General features: G+C 43.8%; 1 protein-coding gene across 1 annotated transcript; it reads left to right on the top strand.

Moving 5' to 3' along the window:
- Positions 1–742: 742 nt before the first annotated feature.
- mgll (monoglyceride lipase) lies at positions 743–23515 on the top strand. The gene is made up of 8 exons (XM_021615688.2): positions 743–965; positions 2575–2719; positions 11982–12088; positions 13660–13796; positions 19094–19204; positions 19450–19539; positions 21249–21464; positions 22380–23515. Exons 2-8 carry the CDS (start codon positions 2595–2597, stop codon positions 22500–22502), a joined length of 909 nt encoding a protein of 302 aa, XP_021471363.1. The 5' UTR covers positions 743–965; positions 2575–2594; the 3' UTR covers positions 22503–23515.
- The last annotated feature ends 306 nt before the right edge of the window (positions 23516–23821 follow it).

The following is a 23821-nucleotide window of genomic DNA, read 5'->3' as shown; positions in this document are numbered from 1 at the left end:
CGCTCTCTCTCTCTCTGTGTGTGTGTGTGTGTGTGTGTGTGTGTGTGTGTGTGTGTGTGTGTGTGTGTGCGTGTGTGTGCGCGTGTGTGTGTGTGTGTGTGTGTGTGCGTGTGTAAAGCTTGTGTGTATGTGTATGGGAAAGAGAGAGAACATTCCATTTCCATAGAAAAAAGGCTGACTATCTAATGTTCCAGAGCTGCACAACCGTAACAATCTGTAATTGAAACGGGACAAATCCAGTATTTGAACATGAACAATTAACAACAAATGTTCATTCTGTTTATTCTTGGCCTCTGGCAAAACATATTCTATTTGCTGGTAATTTATGAACATTTGACCATCTTGGCCATGTTCTGTTATAATCTCCACCTGGCACAGCCAGAAGAGGACTGACCACCCCTCATAGCCTGGTTCCTCTCTAGGTTTCTTCCTAGGTTTACGCCTTTCTAGGGAGTTTTTCCTAGCCACCGTGCTTCAACACCTGCATTGCTTGATATTTGGGCTTTAGGCTGGGTTTCTGTACAGCACTTTGAGATATCAGCTGATGTACGAAGGGCTATATAAATAAATTTGATTTGATTTTGATTTTGATTCACCCATTATCTGTTTCCCCATAACCTCTAGCTAATACCAGCTCTGCTCTGGACATGCAGAACACATGCGGAATGACAGATGTAACAAAACAAAGATATATATATAGACAGAGAGCGAGAGAGAGGGGGGCGGGGAGACCCCATTTGGGGCTCAGCAGAAGGACAGAGCGGATAGAGAGGAGGTCTAGTACTAGAAGGTGCCTCCGCCACTGGGAAACGGGTTTCAGTCCGTGTGTATTGATGTTTCCTCGCGCACGCCTCTCTCTCTACATTCTTCAGCCTACGAGCGGCCACGCAACCTCAGCAGAGAGCGCGGAGAAGGCAGAGCCGTTTGTGAGGAAGCGCAACTTTACAGACCTTTCAGGACATAAGGTTGGTCAACTTTTTTTTGGACATTTATCATCATTAAAAAAAAAGTACTGCATACATTGCTTCCATTCTCAGCCTCTGAATACTGTTTCAACAGATACAATATTGCTCCTTATAACAATGTGACAAATGTGACGGGTATGCCAATTACATCACAAAAATGTCACGTTTCGTTACATTGTTATAAGTAGCAACATGGTTGGGTTGAAACAATGTTCAGAGGTTGAGGTGGACGGGGGACCCATATGGCCCAATGTAAATTTCACATTCAGCCTGTCAAAAATAACATCAAAGGTTTCTGTCATTTCTGGTTAAATATTTGTCACAGCTACAATGGGGGAGGGAGGTTGAGTTTTTTTGTAGGCTATTTTAAGCCTCTTATGACAGCGCCAAAGCTGGTCGTGTGAGTCGACACTGGCACATCATGTCCCTTGAGACTTTAATTTATCTAGGCCCTATCTACCAATATTTATATCAGTGGCACTGCCATCAATAGATAATTGACTCATAGGCTATTCCAAGGCACACATTGGATAAAATGTACATTTGGTATCACAAGCCTACATAAACTTGACGTAGGTTATTATTAGGCAATAGCTGAAACTAGACCTCAGGAAATAGTGCGGTCTATTTTTACTGGCAGACCCTTTTCCACGACATTCATTCTAGCCTACATTCTTCATAAACGTCTGTCTTATCTAACTATGCTCTTCAAGTATAGACACCCGAGTTGATTAACCGTTCACATGATTGGTTAACTATTGAGGTTTCGAGGGTCTCCACTGAGCTAGGTAAATCATCTTTTAGTTTTAATGCACCATATTGCTGGAACTAAATTCAAAATACATTTTCATCTTGATATTCTGGTGCCGTTCAGTAATTTAAAGTATTGATTGGGGTCTTATTTGTGTCTGAATGTAACGGTTTTTCTGGTTGATTTGTGGTGTTGTATTTGTGATTCCCATGACTGTATTTTTGTATTTTAATGTGTACACGTTTGGGTATAATGGGTAGGCTTACATTTGTGTTGTATATACACCTTTGTAAAAGAGACCTAGTGTTACGGAGTCCAGTTTGATAGATAATCGACTAGCTGGGCTGTTCCCTGGACCCAGTATGTAGGGGTTGTACAATTATTGAACTTGACAATTGTGTCTGTCTTTCTTCTTTAATCTAACATATCGTACAAGAACACCTAGGTCTCAATATGTTTTCCCTGTTAAAATAAAGGTGAAATAAAAACTCACTCACCTTGACTGCACTGTAGCCTGTTGTTACTGTAACATAGCCTAGATGGCAACCCATTTGCACTCGCCATTGTCATAAAACTCAGCTGCGGCGCAGCTGGGGGTTGTAGTGGAGGGTGAATGTGACCACAGTCACCTGGGGAGAGGAGATTTCAACATAGGTTTATGGTTCCATGACTTATGTCGCTGTATCGAATTGAAAACATTCCTTTGGAGCCGCTGAGTCGCTTTCTGCTGAGTGCCATTTGTGAAAAATAGCAAACAATGAATGTCTTGGTCACTTGCATGTCCCGGTCACTTTTCGCTGGTCTGTCATATCTGTACAGCATTGACCTACTATCTGTTTCTCCCTGTTTATGCTGCAGAGTGGCTCCTAGGCGTCTACATGCCCGAACCAGAAGATCCACGGCGGACTCCGCAAGGTGTCTCCTACGCCGACCTGAAGCACTTCGTCAACGCCGACGGACAGCACTTATTCTGCCGCTACTGGGAGCCAGAGGCCACCCCAAGGTGAAATGAAATGTCATGTGAGGTGTAAAAAAACGGACATGTATGCTCTGCTAGAGACTGTGATAGATTCAACTAAAATAGAACCTAATGTTCTCCATTCAGGGAGTTATACAGTCCTGTGCTTGCCCCCTGCTCCCTCATGCCATCTAAAGTGGAACAGACTCCACTACATCAGAGAGTTGGCCCTGGAAACAGAGAGGCCCACACAACATCTGGACTATAGTGTCACACCAAACCATGGAGCCTGCAGTGTAACAGACTCACCCTCACTCTGGTTTCATTTTACATTTGAGTAATTTAGCAGAGTGAAGAAGGGCACATCAACAGATTTTTCACCTAGTCAGCTCAGGGATTACCACCACAACCCGATGTTGGCACTAAGACCGCACTCAATGAGATGTATAAGGCAATAAGCAAACAGGAAAACGCTCATCCAGAGGCAGAGGCGCTCCTAGTGGCCGGAGAATTTAATGCAGGGAAACTTAAATCCGTTTTACCTCATTTCTACCAGCATGTTAAATGTGCAAGCAGAGGAAAAATAAAATCTAGACCACCTTTACTCCACACACAGAGACACATACAAAGCTCTCCCTCACCCTCCATTTGTCATAATTCAATCCTCCTGATTCCTGCTTACAAGCAAAAGCTAAAGCAGGAAGCACCAGTGACACGGTCAATAAAGAAGTGGTCAGCTGACACAGTTGCTAAGCTACAGGACTGTTTTGATAGCACAGACTGGAATGTGTTCCGTGATTCTTCCGATGGCATTGAGGAGTACACCACATCAGTCACTGGCTTCATCAATAAGTGCATCGATGACGTCGTCCCCACAGTGACTGTACGTACATACCCCAACCAGAAGCCACAGGCAACATTCGCACCGAGCTAAAGGGTAGAGCTTCCGCTTTTAAGGAGCGGGACACTAACCCGGACGCTTATAAAAAACCCCGCTCTGCCCTCGGACGAACCATCAAACTATTACAGACTACAAAAGGAAGCACAGCCGCGAGCTGCCCAGTGAAATTACTTCTATGCTCACTTCGAGGCAAGCAGCACTGAAGCATGCATGAGAGCATCAGCTGTTCCGGATGACTGTGCGATCACGCTCTCCGTAGCCGCTGTGAGTAAGACCTTTAAACAGATCAACATTCACAAGGCCGCAGGGCAAGAAGGATTACCAGGATGTGTACTCCAAGCATGCGCTAACCAACTGGCAGGTGTCTTCACTGACATTTTCAATCTGTCCCCGACTGAGTCTGTAATGCCAACGTGTTTCAAGCAGACCACCATAGTCCCTGTGCCCAAGAACACTAAGGTAACCTACCTAAATGACTACCGACCCGTAGCACTTACGTCTGTAGCCATTAAGTGCTTTGAAAGGCTGGTCATGGCTCACATCAACACCATTATCCCAGAAACCCTAGACACACAACAATTTGCATACCACCCAACAGATTCACAGATGATGCAATCTCTATTGCACTCCGCACTGCTCTTTCTCTCCTGGAAAAAATGTTATTAATTGACTACATCTCAGTGTTCAACACCATAGTGCCCTCAAAGCTCATTACTCAGCTAAGGACCCTGGGACTCCTCCCTCTGCAACTGGATCCTGGACTTCCTGATGGACCACCCCCAGGTGGTAAGGGTAGGTAACAACACATCTGCCACGCTGATCCTCAACACGGTGGCCCCTCAGGGGTGCACCCATCAGGGGTGCATGCTCAGTCCCCTGCCGTACTCCCTGTTCACTCATGACTGCATGGCCAGCCACGACTCCAACACCATGATTAAGTTTGCCCACAACACAACCTGATCACCGACAACAATGAGGCAGCCTATAGGGAAGAGGTCAGAGACCTAGCTGTGTGGTGCCAGGATAACAACCTCTCCCTCAATGTGATCAAGACAAAGGAGATTATTGTGGACTACAGGAAAAGGAGGACCGAGCACGCCCCCATTCCCCCATTCTTCTCGACAGGGTTGTAGTGGAGCAGGTTGAGAGCTTCAAGTTCCTTGGTGTCCACATCACCAACAAACTATCCTGGTCCAAACACACCAAACACACCAAACCTATTCCCCTCAGGAGATTTGGCATATGTCCTCAGATCCTCAAAAAGTTCTACAGCTGCACCATCACTGGGTCCAAGCTTTCTGCCATCCAGGACCTCTATACCAGGCGGTGTCAGAGGAAGGCCCTAAAAATGGTCAAAGACTCCAGCCACCCAGTCATCGACTGTTCTCTCTGCTATCGCACGGCAAGCGGTATCGGACCTCCAAGTGTAGGTCCAAAATGCTTCTTAACAGCTTCATAAGACTCCTGAACATCTAATTAAATTGCTACCCAGACTATTTGCATTGCCCCTCCCCCCCTTTTACGCTGCTGCTACTCCCTGTTTATAGTCACTTTAACTCTACCTACGTTTACATATTACCTCAATTACCTCGACTAACCTGTGCCCCCATACATTGACTCTGTACCGGTACCCCCCCCCCCCCCCCCCCATCCTCACCGCGGTCTAGGTGCTATATAAGTCCCATATTTTATTGTTATTGTTATTATTACCACCATCTGTCCCTAGAGTACCGCTAATTGAATTACTTCTATTAACAGTAGTGTGGGTCAGTTTATAGTAGTGCACTTTCATAGTAGTTTGTTTAGCAATGAGCTATAGTTTAGACTGAAGGCTAGTTTGGGCATCTCATATGGAAGTGGGAAAAGCAGATAGAAACATATTTTTAGGGCATTCTGTTCGTGTGGTGGCATCATCTATAAAAATGCACATTTGGTATAGATATCTACAAGCTATCCTATGGATTCTCCCCTTTATGACGAGAGATTCTGTGAGATTCAGCCTCAGGTTTTAAAGATTGGAATAAAATAAATGTCTGTTTACAACACCAAATTCATGCAACCTCTGCCATACATGTCCATTGATGACATCGCTTACTGGGCATTTAGAGGCTAGAGAGTGAGGGGCTGCTGGTGAGAAAGAAGTAGGTGAAAGGTGCCGGGAGAGGGGAGGGCACCTTTACAATGATTGACAGATCTTTCAATAAATAATCTGGGGGCTGTGAACCAGTGAGACCTGGTTGTCTTTGTATACACAGGGCCGTAGCTATATACAGTGCCTTCAGAAAGTATTCATACCCTTTGACATATTCCACATTTTCTTGGAAAAGCCTGATTTAAAAATGTTTTAAATGTTATGTTTTTTTTCTCACCCATCTATACACAATGGCGTATAATAACAAAGTGAAAAATGTTTGTACAAAATACCGCTTAGATAAGTATTCATTTAGATAAGTATTCACAGCCCTAAGTCAATACTTCGTAGTAAAATCTTTCGCAGAGTTTAAAGCTTTGAGTCTTTCTGGGTACATATCTTAAGATTTTTCCACACCTGGATTGTGCAACATTTGACCATTATTCTTTTCAACATTTTTGAAAACTCTGTCAAATTTGTTGTTGATTATTGCTAGACAAACATTTTCAAGTCTTGCCATAGATTTTAAACTATGTGTAAGTCAAAACTGTAACTTGGCCACTCAATAACATTCACTATCTTCTTGGTAAGCAACTCAAGTGCTGATTTGGCCTTGCGTTTTAGGTTATTGTCCTGCTGAAAGGTGAATTCATCTCCCAGTGTCAGGTGGAAAGCAGACTGAACCAGGTTTTCCTTTAGGATTTTGCTTGTGCTTAGCTCAACATTTTTTTATCCTGAAAAACTTCCTAGTCCTTAACGATTACAAGCATACCCATAACATGACGCAGCCACCACTGTGCTTCTAAATATGGCGAGTGGTACTCAGTAATTTGCCCCAAACATTGCACTTTGTATTCAGGACAAAAAGTGAATTGCTTTGCTACATTCTTTGCATTATTACTTTAGTGCCCTGTTGCAAACAGGATGTATGTTTTGGTATATTTTTATTCTGTACAGGCTTCCTTCTTTTCACTCTGTCATTTAAGTTAGTATTGTGGAGTAACTCCTATGTTGTTGAGCCATCCTCACTTTTTTCCTATCACAGCCATTAAAAACTCTGATCCTGTTTTAGAGTCACCATTGGCCTCATGGCGAAATCCCTGAGCGGTTTCCTTATTTGCCGGCAACTGAGTTAGGAAGGACACCTGTATCTTTGTAGTGACTGGGTGCATTGATACACCATCCAAAATGTAATTAATAACTTCACCATGCTCAAATGGATATTCAATGTCTGCTTTATATATTTTTACACATCTACCAATAGGTGCCCTTCTTTGCGAAGCATTGGAAAACCTCCCTGGTCTTTGTGGTTGAATCTGTGTTTGAAATTCACTGCTCGACTGAGGGACCTTACAGATAATTGTATGTGTGGGGTACAGAGATGAGGTAGTCATTAAACAAATCACATTAAACACTATTATTGCACACACAGAGTCCATGCAACTTGTTAGGTGACTTGTAAAACACATTTCTACTCCTGAATTTATGTAGGCTTGCCATAACAAAGGGCTTGAATACTTATTAACTCAAGACGTTTCAGCTTTTCCTTTTTAATTCATTTGTAAACATTTTGAAAGCATGATTCCACTTTGACGTTATGGGGTATTGTGTGCAGGCCAGTAACTTGATGACTGCATTGCACACTCTTGGCATTCTCTCAACCAGCTTCATGAGGTCACCTGGAATGCATTTCAATTAACAGGTGTGCCTGTTTTTGCGACTGCACTTGAAGAAACTATCAAGCGCTATGATGGAACTGGCTCTCATGAGGACCGCCACAGGAAAGGAACACCCAGAGTTACCTCTGCTGCAGATGATAAGTTCATTAGAGTTACCAGCCTCAGAAATTGCAGCCCATATAAATGCTTCACAGAGTTCAAGTAAGGGACACGTCTCAACATCAACTGTTCAGAGGAGACTGTGTGAATCAGGCCTTCATGGTCAAATTTCTACAAAGAAACCTCCACTAAAGTACACCAGTAAGAAGAAGTCCAAATTGGAGATTTTTGGTCCCAACCACCGTGTCTTTGTGAGACGCGGTGTGGGTGAATGGATGATCTCCACATGTGTATTTCCCACCGTAAAGCATGGAGGAGGAGGTGTTATGGTGTGGGGGTGCTTTGCTGGTGACACGGTCTGTGATTTATTTAGAATTCAAGGCCCACAGCATTCCGCAGCGATACACATTCCCATCTGGTTTGGGCTTAGTGGGACTATCATTTGTTTTCCAACAGGGCAATGACCCAACACACCTCCAGGGTGTGTCAGCGCTATTTTACCAAGAATTAGAGTGGTGGAGTGCTGCATCAGATGACCTGGCCTTCACAATCCCCTGACCTCAAACCAATTGAGATTATTTGGGATGAGTCGGACCGCAGAGTGAAGGAGAAGCAGCCAACAAGTACTCAGAATATGTGGGAACTCCTTCAAGACTGTTGGAAAAGCATTCCAGGTGATGCTGGATGAGAGAATGCCAAGAGTGTGCAAAGCTGTCATCAAGGAAATGGGTGGCAATTTGAAGAATCAAACATTTAGAATATATTTTGATTTTTTTGCCACTTTTTTGGTTACTACATGATTTAATATTTTTTATTCCATAGTTTTGATATCTTCACTACTGTTCTACAGTGTAGAAAATGGTAAAAAAAAAGAAAGAAAAACCCTTGAATGAGTAGGTGTTCTAAAACCTTTGACCAGTAGTGTAAATATATATTTTTACTCAGTTGGGGTCTCAACTTACTGTTGAGAGTTAGAATAGTAGAATATACAAGGTGCAATTTCAAAACTTGGTTGTGCATCCGCGCTTTTCCTCTTGTTATATGCCACTTATCGACACACACTCAATTAGCCCATTTCAGTTAATCTTTTTTAGATTGGTAAATTAGTCTAGTTAGTCCAGCCAGCTATCTAAACTTGTAGTAATCATGGCCGAATTACCGACTGGGTAGCGTAAAGGTTGGCAGATAGCAATATTCAGTCATTTAATTATTATTATTTTACGGGTAGATCAGCTTTAATATTTCAAATGACATGTTGTGTATTTAACCCTGTTTCCCCTCATGTCCTTGTCAGTGATTATTTATTGTAAGTGTATGTGTACGTCTGTACTGGTGTGCGTCGGGTGATGTTACCCATTGATTTTTATTATTATGTTTTCCTGTGTTTTTTTGTGTAAAAAACTGCGCCGTTGGAAACACAGTTATTTCTCTCCTGTGTCTGACTTCTCTGCCGCCAGTTCAACACCCTTACAGAATCACTGACCCGAAACTATGGAGTCAGCAGGAGAAGGTACCCCGGCCATAGGGGTGGAGGAGCACGTCCAGGAGCATGCAGCAATACTACACCATCTTGGCACCACCATGGACCGCGTTGAGCTCCCCTTTCCCGCCTGAACCCAGTGGGATTCGTCTTTCCTTACCGCAGGAGTACGACGGGAGGGCTGTGAACTGCCGGGGGTTCCTGTTACAATTAGACCTCTACCTAGCCACCGTCCACCCGGCTCCATCGGGCCGTGAGAGGGTGGTCGCCCTCGTCTCGTGCCTCACCAGGAAAGCCCTGGAGTGGGCTAACGCCGTGTGGAGAGAGGGAGATGCGGCGTTGGACCAGTTTGAGTAGTTCAGCCGCCGTTTCCGGGCGGGAAAGTTTCCGGGAATTTTATAATTTTTAAATTGTATAGAAATGCAGTAAATAAGCTTAAACTTTCTAAAAATGTCTTGGAAATTTGAAGAATTTCCAATCCCCCCTGTCTAGGCCTCACTAAACCTCAGACCCTGGCTACAGCCCTGGCTCCGCACACGCGCGCGCGCGCGCACACACACACACACACACACACACACACACACACACATACACACACACACACACACACACACACACACACACACACACACACACACACACACACACAGACTAGGAGTTAGATCGTTGGGCCAGTAACCTAAAGGTTGCTTGTTCAAAATCTAGAGCAGACAAGATTAAATATCTGTCCTTGAGCAAGGCACTTAAACCTAATTGCTCCAGGGTCATCATTGATAATGGCAGACACTGGCCGTGACCCCACTCTCCGAGGGTGTCTCAGGGAGAGTTGGGATATGCAAAAAAACACATTTCCAATTCACACGTGCGTATTAATACACACTTACAAACTGGGTGGTTCGAGTCTTGAATACGCTGTGTTGCGTTGTACTTAAAAACAGCCCTTAGCCGTGGTATATTGGCCATATACCACACCCCCTCTGGCCTTATTGCTTAAATAACGCACAGTGTAATTGCACGGTATAGATCCATGAATATGAAATTCATTCTTACGTGTTCTATATTTGAGCTGCTTTTGAAAGCAAAAGCCGAATTGAAAACATTATTGGCATTGTTGAATTCCATTTTCATAATAGCAAGGTAGGATGATGGCTTGGTTAGCTATGCTAACAAGTCTGTTTCTTTGGTTACCAAGGCAACTAATGTGGCTATCTAGCTAGCTAGTAAACTTGATAGCTACTTCAGTGGATGTTAGCACATTTCTACTGGCAAATGAATACATTCTAGCGGTAAATACAGTATGTCAATTTATAGCCATGGTATAAAAGGGATAAACAACTCAGGGCTCTATGCGTTCTCTGGAATATAATAACTCTGTCGAAGGTCAGTTCCACTCCTTCCATGTCGTGCACTATTTACCTGAGAACACATAGCCCCTCGTAGATTATCCCTCACACATGTGTGAAATATGACAAATATAAAAACACCCACCAAATGATGTATTATAAATTATACACGCACAGCCTGCATATAGTTAAGTGGGTCATTACACTATTGATGTTGATGTTGGAGTCAGGATTACAACAATTCCCTACCAAACAAAGCAGGCTTGAATGTTTGTCTTACTGCTTTTTTTCCCTCACTTCCCTTCTCTCTGGCTTTCTCACTGTCTATTACTCTACATTTTCCGTGATCAAAGTGGAAATGACATCTGCACCCGAGACATGCTCATTTGGCACTTCTGGTTGTAGCAGTATTCACCTGCGCTGTCCTCAGTCCCCAGCCCTGCTGTAGTCAGTTAAATGAGGGTTTTGACCCTTTAGTGTTGAGTGGCTCAGACTCTTAATGTGATTAAACCGTCAGTGTTCAGGCCCCGGCCAATTCACAACCTCTATCGCTCGCTCCCTCGCTCCCTCGCTCCCTCGCTCCCTCCCTCGACCACACACGTACAGACTGATACGCCATACAGAGTGACTAGTCAGAGTTCAGTCTGCGTCTCACCAAGATGGCTTGTTGAATGCTGTGTCAAAAACGTTATGTTAGTTCGGGCTGGAGGCAGCATTTGGGTCGAAGCCACATTCTGTGAGACAAGTGGGTTTCAAATTCCTTGGCGAGAGAGAGAGAGGAAGAGGCCGAGATAGAGGGAGGGAGCGGGAGAGAAAGAGAGAGGGAGAGAGAACATTTCAACTCCCCACTCCCATTCCCAAGACACTGAATATACTCGCCACAATCCACTGAGTTAAGCTCTATAGAAGCCCTACTGTCCCATGTGTGTTGGGAACATTATGTTCACACAAAAGGCGCACTATGAGCGTCTCCTCAGCCAACAAGTGCATGGCAATCTCTAGCTAGCCGGAGGCTCTGAAATAAGAACGAGAGAATGCTAGAGAGAGAGAGAGAGAGAAACTGGAACAGAGAAACCACTAATCTAGCTTGATGAACAGCTACTCTCTTTCTCTCTCTCCCTCTGTTCCATCTCTCTCAATCTCTTCCATTCACTCTCCTTCTTCTGAACACGTTCAGGCTAATTGCATCTGACTGAGAGATTCACTCCGTTTTGTAGACTGGTTATAAGCAGGAACCAAAGCCTTACTGGCAAGCTGAGTTGGTTCGCCACTCTTTCCCATGGCTATGTGTCTGTTATTGGAGATTCCAACCTCTGTCTGGTTCCAGTTAACTCTGCTGCTCTGTGGGCAAACAAGGGTGCGGTTCAGATAACTGCTTTCACTGAAAGACAAGATGTGGAATGTTTTATTATGACGAAACCCCTCGATGGGCGATCAAGAGGATGTTCTCACAGAGTTGTTGATATGATCCCTATCTAGTCACTGGATGAGTGGACTCAAGTCCCAACCACGTCCTTCCGATAGAGGGCTCGCCAACTCAATTAGCGACAATCAAAAAATAATCTGAGTGCCCTCGTCAACTAATTTGCAACACTCCCTCTGAGGGTTTGAATATAGTGCAAGAGGTGTGCATGAAATGTGTCTGACTTCACTCTTCTTCCTCGTGTCCTGCAGGGCTCTGGTGTTCGTGGCACATGGGGCAGGAGAGCATTCTGGGCCGTATGATGAGATCGGCCAGACCCTGAAGGAGCAGTCCCTGCTCGTCTTTGCGCACGACCACGGTGAGCCAAGGCACGCTGCAGCGGTGTTGTAGTACTTGACTCAGACTCAAGTAGCGATTGGACTCGACCACTTGGACTCGACCGGTTGGACTCGACCGGTTGGTTGTCAGAAAATCTCTCTCTTTTGCGTAATTCAACATACTAGCTGCAACATCAAATGTTAGATAGCTGTATTATCCTTTCAGCATTACAAATGTGCAACTGTAATGAAATGTGACTTTTAAAAAAAAATGGTTGGAAAGCAACTCGACTTGGCAACTCGAGGCTTTAGTGACTTGACTACATCACTGTCATGCAGCGCTTCTTAGTAGAGTCACAGAGGTAGCACTTCATTTTACGGTACAGAAATTGCCACCAAAAATACTGGAGAAGTCCTACTAACCATTGCAGCCACATCATTTACTGCTAGTAAAATACCAGTGGAAATCTTACCATAGACAAATGTGATGCCACGGCGTAATATGTTTGTCATCGCTAGAACAGTGTGTAAGTTTTAGTTTAGAATAGGAACGGTGACTGAGTGAGTGTCACCCAGTCTCATAGTGAAGTAGAGCAGGTCCCAGTTGAGTTGAGCAACAGCTCTAAGAGTCAGCGCCAAATGAGAGATGGAACTCTGTGTTTCCCTGTGATCTAATGAGTGACAGATCCTAGAATGTCAGTGTACAGTGCACTCAACAGAGACCTCTGGGAATGTCATCTCCATTAATGATTCATATTGTATCAAAGTAAATCTTGACTTACTAACATGGATTCCCCCCCCCCAGGGTTATTATACAGTAACGAGAATGAATGTTAATAAATGTTGTGTTAGAGATTTTTCTTTATTTTGTCTACGACAATTATTTTTTTCAACTCAATGTTTCCCATTGCGTTTCAAAGTAATCACAGAAATATTGAAATCACGAGGTGAGAGTGGGATTTTTGACACATACGAGCATGCACACACTCACAGACTTCACTGCAGAAGAAAAATTAACAGCATCCCGCGACTGACAGACACCAATGGGCTTCCATTGCACCATTATCAGTGGAAGATATTATGGGGAGAGAAGCAAGTGAGAGAGAGAGGGGGGGGGGGGGGGGGGGGGTGGAAGGATGGAAAGGGAGAGAGGGTGAACGGCACATGTTCTGAATGTTGAAACTGTAGCTGGTGCCATGGCAACGCACCTTTCACATAGCTTCAGCGGCATGTTCAGAGCAAGGTGTTGGAAGGTAATGGGAGGAGGGAGGGACAGCTGGCAGGATAACATAGGATGGATTGGCACGTATGGAGATGGAGAATGGCTCTCCCTCTCTGTCTCATCTGGCTCGTCTGTACAGAGAGTAATGAAGGGTAGAGTGGGAAATGTATTCCTCTATGGTCTCTGTCAATTACAATGGTGCCTTGTCCTCATCTCTCTCCCCCTCTCTCTCTCCCTCTAAATCTCTCTCTCGCTCTAAATCTCCCCCTCTCTCTCTCCCTCTAAAATCTCCCCCTCTAAATCTCTCTCGCCCTCTCATATATATATATAAATCTTCCTCTAAATCTTTCATTCTCTCCTTCTATATCTATCTCATTTTCCCTCCATCAGTTGGCCATGGCCAGAGTGAAGGAGACCGGATGAATATTAAGGACTTCCAGGTGTTTGTCAGAGACTCCCTCCAGCACATTGATCTGATGAAGGGCCGACACCCCGACCTGCCTATCTTCATCATTGGACACTCTATGGTACGGTACATTCTGTAGTCTGCTCGCTGACCAAAGACTGGGGCCACTCTGTAGTACGGTACCCTCTCTAGTATTCAATTCTATTCAATTCAAGGGGCTTTATTGGCATGGGAAACATGTGTTAACATTGCCAAAGCAAGTGAGGTAGATAATATACAAAAGTGAAAAAAACAATAAAGGTATCTAGTATCTTCCTTGTCAAAATACTGGGGTCACATTCATGAACTAACACTCGCACTTGATTTTTTTTTTGCCACCTTACTGACTCAGACGTTTGTTATTCTTACTAGCTCTGACTTTGCTGATAGCTACTGTACTGAGGGAAAATGCCCTTACTATGCCTGGGGTATGTGGTTGTCCTACCGCACTGTGTTAAGACGAATGTACCAACTGTAAGTCGCTCTGGATAAGAGCGTCTGCTAAATTACCCAAATGTAAAATGTCTCCATGGTACCGTACCGTCTCTAGTTTATTCCTTGTCCAAACACTGAGGCTGTATCATTGCCAGCGGCTATGGTGTTTACCTCTCAACACAGTTCTCAGAAGTCATAGGGCCAGGGTTAGTTCGAGGCTATATCCATTACACAAACATTATACAAGGACTTCGTTCAACACACTCGCTGTGACTCAGATGACCACAGATGCTCTGACATCACAGCTCGTATGTCTATGCTCATGGGAAACGGTGTCCTCTGAAAGTCTAGCTATGTAAATACCAACAGGGCCAAGTCAGGCCTTAAAATGGATTTGACGTATTTAGCGTTACAGGCCTCATTTCCCTTCCCTGCTGCTCTGCCTCTGTTTGCTTGTTCTGCTGTTCTGTGACTGATCTCTGCTGTAAAGCGCCTGAACAATGGAAACCACCTATAGCCTATACGTCGAGATCCTCGTTGTGATAACGTCCTTTAGATTCTCTCATGCACCACCAGCTGTGCACAATTAGACAGCCTTCCTTTAGGTTTGACATGCAGTTCAAATTAGATAACTTTTTTGACACAAGTCATTTCTCCAACAATTGTTTACAGACATATTATTTAGCTTATAATTCACTGTATCACAATTCCAGTGGGTCAGAAGTTAACATACACTAAGTTGACTGTGCCCTTAAACAGCTTGGAAAATGCCAGAAAATGATGTCATGGCTTTATATGCTTCTGATAGGCTAATTGATGTAATTTGAGTCAATTGGAGGTGTACCTTTGGATGTATTTCAAGGCCTCCCTTCAAACTCAGTGCCTCTTTGCTTGACATCATGGGGAAATCAAAAGAAATCAGCCAAGACCTCAGAAAAATAATTGTTGACCTCCACAAGTCTGGTTCATCCTTGGGAGCAATTTCCAAACACCTGAAGGAACCACGTTCATCTGTACAAACAATAGAACGCAAGTATAAACACCATGGGACCACGCAGCCATCATACCGCTCAGGAAGGAGACGCGTTCTGTCTCCTAGAGATGAACGTGCTTTGGTGCGAAAAGTGCAAATCAATCCCAGAACAACAGCAAAAGACCTCGTGAAGATGCTGGAGGAAACAGGTGCAAAAGTATCTATATCCACAGTAAAACGAGTCCTATATCGATATAACCTGAAAGGCCGCTCAGCAAGGAAGAAGCCACTGCTCCAAAACAGCCATAAAAAAGCCAGACTACGGTTTGCAACTGCAGATGGGGACAAAGATTGTACTTTTTAGAGAAATGTCCTCTGGTCTGATGAAACAAAAATAGAACTGTTTGGCCATAATGACCATCGTTATGTTTGGAGGAAAAAGGGGGAGGCTTGCAAGCCGAAGAACATCATCCCAACCGTGAAGCACAGGTGTGGCAGCATCATGTTGTGAGGGTGCTTTGCTGCAGGAGGGACTGGTGCACTTCACAAAATAGATGGCATCATGAGAGAGTAAAATGATGTGGATATATTGAAGCAACATCTCAAGACATCAGTAAGTTAAAGCTTGGTCACAAATGGGTCTTCCAAATGGACAATGACCCCAAACATACTTCCAAAGTTGTGGCAAAATGGCTTAAGGACAACAAAGTCAAGGTATTGGAGTGGCCATCACAAAGCCCTGACCTCAATCCTATAGAAAATGTGTGGGCAGAACTGAAAAAGCGTGTGCGAGCAAGGAGGCCTACAAACCTGACTCAGTTACACCAGCTCTGTCAGGAGGAATAGAACAAAATCCATCCAATTTATTATGAGAAGCTTGTGGAAGGCTACCCAAAACATTTGACCCAAGTTAAACAATGTAGGCAATGCTACCAAATACTAATTGTGTATGTAAACTTCTGACCCACTGGGAATGTGATGAAAGAAATAAAAGCTGAAATTAATCACTCTACTATTATTCTGACATTTCACATTCTTAAAATAAGGTGGTGAACCTAACTGACCTAAGACAGGGAATTTTACTAGGATTAAATGTCAGGAATTGTGAAAAACTGAGTTTAGATGTATTTGGCTAAAGTGTATGTAAACTTCCGACTTCAACTGTATATGAACAAGCCATGCTTAGAACCCATTAGACTGTAATGTATGAGCAGTGTCAAATTGGGCATTTCCTGTGTCAGGGGCAAATTCCACCACCACTATTATCGACATTAAAGCCCCAAAGCCTGTGGTCTCAGTCAACACAAATGGCATGTTTCAGATTACTGAGGAGAATCTTAATCCAGAAACAGGCTAGTCCAGATACATGTGGTCCCAAATAATCCTTTACTGCAATACTTGCACTGGCAGCTGATTAATTTATCATGACACCAGGCGAGACCCAGATGCAGACACAGGAGGTAGATGGTTGGAGTTTTACAGTATTTAATAATCCAATAGGGGAAGGCAAGAGAATGGTCGTGGACAGGGAAAAGGGTCAAAACCAGTTCAGAGTCCAAAAGGTTCTGAAGGGCAGGCAGAATCAAGGTCAGGGCAGGCAGGATGATCAGGCAGGCAGGAAAGTAGTCCGGAGTCAGGCAGAGGTCAAAACCGTGAAGACGGTCAAAAAGAGAACGGGTTAAACACATTGGTTGACTTGACAAACATACAAGACGAACTAGCACAGAGAGACAGGAAACACAGGGATAAATACACTGGGGAAAATAAGCGAGGAGAGGGTGGAGACAATCACAAGGAACAGGTGAAACAGATCAGGGCGTGACAGAATTGACTGGTGACCCTCACTGACCTCACTGTACTCAACAACAAAGTCCAGTGTACCCTCTAATCGAGGCTAAACCTTGCCCACACTGTCCACTCTTCTACTGACCGTTCACTGCGGTTCTGATTAGTGAGCAATATAGACCCTTGCTCCTTTACTGGCCAAATCCTCCCTCCGTCCCTCCTTCTCCTCCTCTCTTTCTGTATTTCCTGACCCATTCCTTCCTCCTTCCACCTCTCCTCCCCTGGCTCTGTATGTCTGGCCCTCTTCCATGTCCCACTTCTTCAGTGCCAGGCCTTTATGTGATGTCAGCATGTTAGCGCCTTACATAACCACAATCAGAGTCTTCATAGTGTGAGGGGACGCAACACAATGCAAGTATTCTTTCCCTCAGTGCAAGAGGGGATGAGCTTGTGTGTGTGTTTCTGGTGGAGGCCTCTCTTGGTGTAATCAATTCCTTAAAGAGCACCTCTGTTCCCCTCGCTCACCCTTCCTGCCCAACCCTCCAAAGGCTTCTCTCTCTCTCCATTCATTCTTGGCTCCTTCAGTCAGGAGCCGTTACCCCAGAAAGCCTTTCTTGGTATGGGAAGGCTGTGACCCAGCATGGCCCGTTTGGTGCCGATATCACTATCAAACCCTCCAATAACAGCTCAGAAATAGCAGGGAAGATTCCCTAAATTCACTGGAGTTCACTCACTGTTTGACCAGACAGTTGAATCAGGCTGAAACGAACCCTGAATGGGATTTGACAAAACAGAATAAGCATTACTCAATCAACAACTTGTTTGTGGTCTCTCGATTAGTTAGTATAGATAGACATAGAGATCACCTACATAGAGACACATTTATTCAATTCAATTGTATGGTTATCGCTATATAGATTTAGCCGTGTTTGCGATGTTCAATGCATTTGACTTTCATTTCATTCGCTGGTGGGAAATGTTTTTCTCAACAGCCCATCTCTTTAGAGGCTCACTCGATAGAGGCCCCCACTCTCATGAATATTCAAACATCTGACAAAGAGAGGGCAGACAAACACTGTTCAAACAAATTTGCCTCCCAAAAGCCCTCCACAATTATCCGTGCCAAATTGATTGATTCTAGGAAGCCGTTGCGTAACTCCTAATTAGTTTACCCATGCGTATTTGATTTAAAGGAACACTCCATCCAAAAACGATCTTTTGATATTTGTTTCGTTGGTCCATTGTTTTGTCGATATAGTCCCAACATGTTTTGCATGTCAGCACTCAAGTTTTCAAGATATATTACTTTCCAAATACATAAATGCACTGAGTATACAAAACTCTTTCTATGACATAGACCAGGCGAATCCAGGTGAAAGCTACGATCCCTTATTGATGTCACTTGTTAAATCAACGTCGATCAGTGTAGATGGAGGGGAGGAGAAGGACTTTTAAGGAGGGGGATGAAACTCAATTTTAGGAAGGTGTTCATAATGTTTGGTATACACAGTGTATAGCCGGTATGAGCCGGGCACGGGTTTCTCTTTTCTTTCATGTTATTCAATTGTTACCGTACACCTGCAACAAAGATAGTGTAAGGGTCGACGCTGGTAAAGACAAAGATAGTGTAAGGGTCGACGCTGGTAAAGACAAAGATAGTGTAAGGGTCGACGCTGGTAAAGACAAAGATAGTGTAAGGGTCGACGCTGGTAAAGACAAAGATAGTGTAAGGGTCGACGCTGGTAAAGACAAAGATAGTGTAAGGGTCGACGCTGGTAAAGACAAAGATAGTGTAAGGGTCGACGCTGGTAAAGACAAAGATAGTGTAAGGGTCGACGCTGGTAAAGACAAAGATAGTGTAAGGGTCGACGCTGGTAAAGACAAAGATAGTGTAAGGGTCGACGCTGGTAAAGACAAAGATAGTGTAAGGGTCGACGCTGGTAAAGACAAAGATAGTGTAAGGGTCGACGCTGGTAAAGACAAAGATAGCTCAGATGTGCGAGTGCCTTTTGAATTGTATTTCTGTATTTTGAAAGTTATAGATCTTGAAAACTTCATTGCTGACCTGAAAAACATTTTGGGATATCAGCAATGGATTAATGAAACAAATACCAAATGATAGTTTTTGGGTGGAGTTTTCCTTTAAATCACAAAAGACGTCATCGTTTCTCTTCCTTTTTCTTCAGGGTGGAGCCATCTCAATTCTGACGGCGTGTGCACGACCGAGCGACTTTGCCGGCGTGGCTCTGATCGCTCCTATGGTCAGGATGAACCCAGAGTCTGCCACGCCCTTCAAGGTGGGGTTTGCCCATAGAAATAGGCTTTTCTTCCTATCCACTCATTACCCACCTATTCTTTAACGGGGATGCCCGTTCTAGGAATTCTATTTCTGGGGTTTCACCTGCACCCAATCCACTCACATTTAGCCTGTCACCAATGTTAACCACTCCATGAATCCCTTTAACGACCACTGACCTGAGCTGTATTAGCTCCCCATTACATGCCTTTGTAATCTCTGTGGTTGTTCCTCTTTGTTCTGCAGGTGTTCCTGGCTAAAGTCGCAAATCACATTGTGCCCAGTCTCACTCTGGGCTTGATTAAGTCTAAATGGATTTCCCGGGACCAAACACAGGTAAGTCTGGTCTATGGAATGTGTGTGTGCATCCTCAGCTCCACAATAGAGGCTTGACTGAGATCCAGATCGTCCAGCTCTCTGTTTTGAACCGGTCGGGAATTGGCGACAGAGAGAAAAAAAGTATGTTTTTTTCCCCAGCTATTTTCCTGCAATTCTGGAACTGTTTCCATGGAGCTGAGATAAAATGTTGCAGTGTGAAAACTAATTTGCTGCACTTCCACGCATTTTGCCATGGCTATTTCCGTGTTCTTATGCTCAAACATGAATACAAAACCAATGGGGATCCCAGTCGGTGCCCTGCGTGCCCTGTCAGTAATCCAACCATGCCAAAAATACTCCTAAATTCATTGTTTTGGGACTTTTCGATTCTCCCTGACAGTCTAGCTTTCATTTTGGTGATTTCTAGGTGTCAAAGGTTATATTATTCAAAAATATATAGATCAATTGTATTTTCTACAATCAGTGCTTTCAGAAACTATTCGTACCCCTTGACTTATTCTACATTTTGTTGTGTTAAAGCCTTTGTAATTAAAAAAAATCTCCCTAATCCTTGGCGATGAAAGCTTAACATGATGCAGCCACCACCATCCTTAAAAATATGAAGAGTGGTACTCAGTGATGTGTTGTTGGATTTTGCAGTTTTACTTTACTTTATTGCAAACTGGATGGATATTTTGGAATATTTGTATTCTGTACATGCTTCCTTTTCACTCTTGTCTCTTAGGTTAGTATTGTGGGGTAACTACAATGTTGTTGATCCGTCCTCAGTTTTCTACTGTCACAACCATTAGACTCTGTAACTGTTTTAAAGTCACCATTGGCCTTATGGTGAAATCACTGAGCTGTTTCCTTCCTCTCCGGCAACTGAGTTAGGAAGGTCTCCTGAATCTTTGTAGTGACTGGTTGTATTGATACACCATCCAAAGTTTAATTAGTGACTTCACCATGCTCAAAGGGATATTCAATATCTGCTTTCTGTATTTTTACCCATCTACCAATAAGTGTCCTTCTTTGCGAGGCATTGGCAAACCTCGCCGGTCTTTGTGGTGGAATCTGTGTTTGAAATTCACTGCTCGACTGAGGGACCTTACAGATAATTTGGTTGTGTGGGGTACAGGGATGATGTAGTTATTCAAAAATCATGTTATACACTATTATTGCACACTGAGTAATTCCATTCCACTTATGTGACTTATGCAATTTTTTTTACTCCTGAACTTATTTAGGCTTGCCATAACAAAGGGGTTGAATACCTATTGATTTAAGACATTTCAGCTTTTCATTTGTAAAAAAATATTTGAAAAACACAATTCCACTTTCACATTACGGGGTATTGTGTGTTGGCCAGTGACACAATCTCAATTGAATCTATTTTAAATTCAGGCTGTAACACAACAAAACGTGGAAAAAGTCAAGGGGCGTGACTAATGAAGGTACTTTCTGTCTAGTTTTAGTCGTTTAAGTTTACACTGAAAGCGTTTTTCTATCCCGAAAATGTATTTAGAAAAAGGTTGAAAGTTTTTATTTTGGTGAGGCGGCAACAATTTAGCAGCGGCCCACCACCATATCTGATATATCAGGCCATATCCTATACAGTAGTATGCACATCATGGGTCAATATTGAGAAAGCCAAGCGCCCTATGGGTTACTATCAGTGAACATCTAAGGGAAATGGTCACTCAACAGTCACTTCCTTTACCCTGCAGGTGGAAGCATATGACACTGACGAGTTGATCTATCACGGTGGGGTACGTGTGTCATTTGCCATGCAGATGATAGGCGCGTCGGAGCGGATCGAGAGAGTGATCCCCGCCATCACCTGGCCCTTCCTGCTTCTCCATGGCGACGTCGACAAGCTGTGTGACATCGGAGGGTCCCAGATGATGTTTGACAAGGCCCCGAGCACGGACAAGAAGATCAAGGTGGGACTAGCACCAGAGCCATATATTTAGATCAAATATATTTAGATAAATATATGGTATGGTTAAATATACACTACCGTTCAAAAGTTTGGGGTCTCTTAGAAATGTCCTTGTTTTTGAGAGGCCCATTATCAGCAACCATCACTCCTATGTTCCAATGGCACGTTGTGTTAGCTAATCCCTGTTTATCATTTTAAAAGGCAAATTGATCATTAGAAAACCCTTTTGCAATTATGTTAGCACAGCTGAAAACTGTTTTACTGCTTAAAGAAGCAATAAAACTGGCCTTCTTTAGACTAGATGAGTATCTGGAGCATCAGCATTTGTGGGTTCGATGATCAATTAGCCTTTTAAAATGATAAACTTGGATTAGCGAACACAACGTGCCATTGGAACACAGGAGTGATGGTTGCTGTTAATGGGCCTCTGTACGCCTATGTAGATATTCCATTTTTTTTAAATCTGCCGTTTCCAGCTTCAATAGTCATTTACAACATTAACAATGTCTACACGGTATTTCTGATCAATTTGATGTTATTTTAATGGACAAAATATGTGCTTTTCTTTAAAAAACAAGGACATTTCTAAGTGACCCCAAACTTTTGAACGGTAGTGTATGTCTCTGACTAGCACTGCACAGGCCGAAACAGAAATGTCGACAGACCTGAATAGCTCAGACACTGAGTCATACAAACTGATATAGACAAGCCAGTATATTTAGAATCGACACCATCTTATCTGCTCTTGAACTTCTCTTTTTCTTTTCATTCTCTATTTGTTTAACTGGCTGTTCCAAGTCCATACATCATCATCATCACTTGTCACACTAAAGAGAGGGGGAACAGAGAGGGTGAGAAATAGGGAACACAGAGAGGTAACAGATAGAGCTTATCGTGTGTGTTCTCTCTCTTTCAGGTATATGACGGAGCATACCATGCCCTGCACCATGAACTCCCAGAGACTGCGGCGTCAGTGCTCAAGGAAGTCACCGGCTGGATCTCCGAGCGTCTCCCTGCGTCTCCCTCTCAGGGGTCCTAGTCTCCTCTTAGTCTGCACCCCCCCCCCCCCCCCCCCCCCCATCCCAACCAACCCTGCCCTCCATGCTGAATTACCACTGTATGAACCTCAAACCTTTCTACATTTGTACTGACCATTTGAAATACTAATGCCAACTTGTCAGTAATCTTTGGACCCCTAGGGCCATTGTAGGGAAGTCCTGATTTCCCAGGCTCTACATTAGGGACAACAGCTGTGCCCCAGATGCCAGGCTGCAGGTCATAGTACATATATCAGCCATGTCTCCCTGTACTGAGTTCAAAGAGAGCCATGCTGAGAGCTGGGCCAAGCGCAATTCACAGAGGCATTTTTGTAATTTGTAACCACGGTGATCACCAGGCCGACAGAAACGTGTTGAATTCCCCCCATGCTGCGGCGCTCCCTTTTGTGTGTTGCCGTGGAGACAACTGGCCTTTGTTCTCCCCTCCATATCTCAGATCTTCTGATCATAGAGTCAAACATCTTGGACTTTTTTGAACGCCCCAGACTGCTGCCCCCAATGGTTATTTGCAGAACTGCAGGGTTTTGGTGGCTGCAGCCCAAGACCAGAAGCTGCCCGTTACCATGGCAGCATCTCAGAAAAAAAAGGTTGAATCCATTGGAGCGTCACTGTAAAACGAGGCATGCTGTGACCCATTATACAGTAGATGCAGTGTACAGACAAAGGCATCACTTCGCTGCAGTTGACTCTGCATTTATGAAGTTGACAGGGCCTTAGGGTACCACCTGCAACATCAACATTTATGGGTGTTCCCCATAGTCTGCATTGGACTAATACAGATTACAATGTATTGTTATGAGTGGAAAGCCCACCTATCTTGTTACATTTATGATTGATGCTTACTGGCCAATCGGATGAAAGCTCTCTTCTTATATTGTTTAAGTGTCAGATTGACTCGACAGATGGCCCCGGCATGGAACACATAGTTATCGTGCTGGAGCTAGTCCGTCTTTGTGTGGTTAACAAACTGTCAATAAACAGCAGAAAGAGAGAAGGTTGTGGTTTCCTTCTTCCCACGCCAACATCAACCAACGAGGAGCTGACAGAAACAAGACGGGACTTATCAGGTACGGTACAGTAGCTGGCTAAGATAACTCTGGTGACGTTAACTGTGAAGCTAACGTACTGAAGAGGCTAACTGGTCAACTCTAAGGAGCCAACACAACACTGGTGTCGGAAGTGCTTCATTTTATACTTTTATTTAAAGGTCCCAAATAGTGAAAATCATGTTTTTCATCAAATATTCAGATGAAACAAGTTCATAGTAGGTTGACCCAAGTATGAAAAATGACTATCTGGT

This window comes from Oncorhynchus mykiss, chromosome 9 (genome assembly GCF_013265735.2).
Source record: "Oncorhynchus mykiss isolate Arlee chromosome 9, USDA_OmykA_1.1, whole genome shotgun sequence".
Lineage (NCBI taxonomy): Eukaryota > Metazoa > Chordata > Actinopteri > Salmoniformes > Salmonidae > Oncorhynchus > Oncorhynchus mykiss.
The sequence above is the reverse complement of the archived record's forward strand: the minus strand, read 5'-3'. Positions and strand labels throughout refer to the sequence as shown.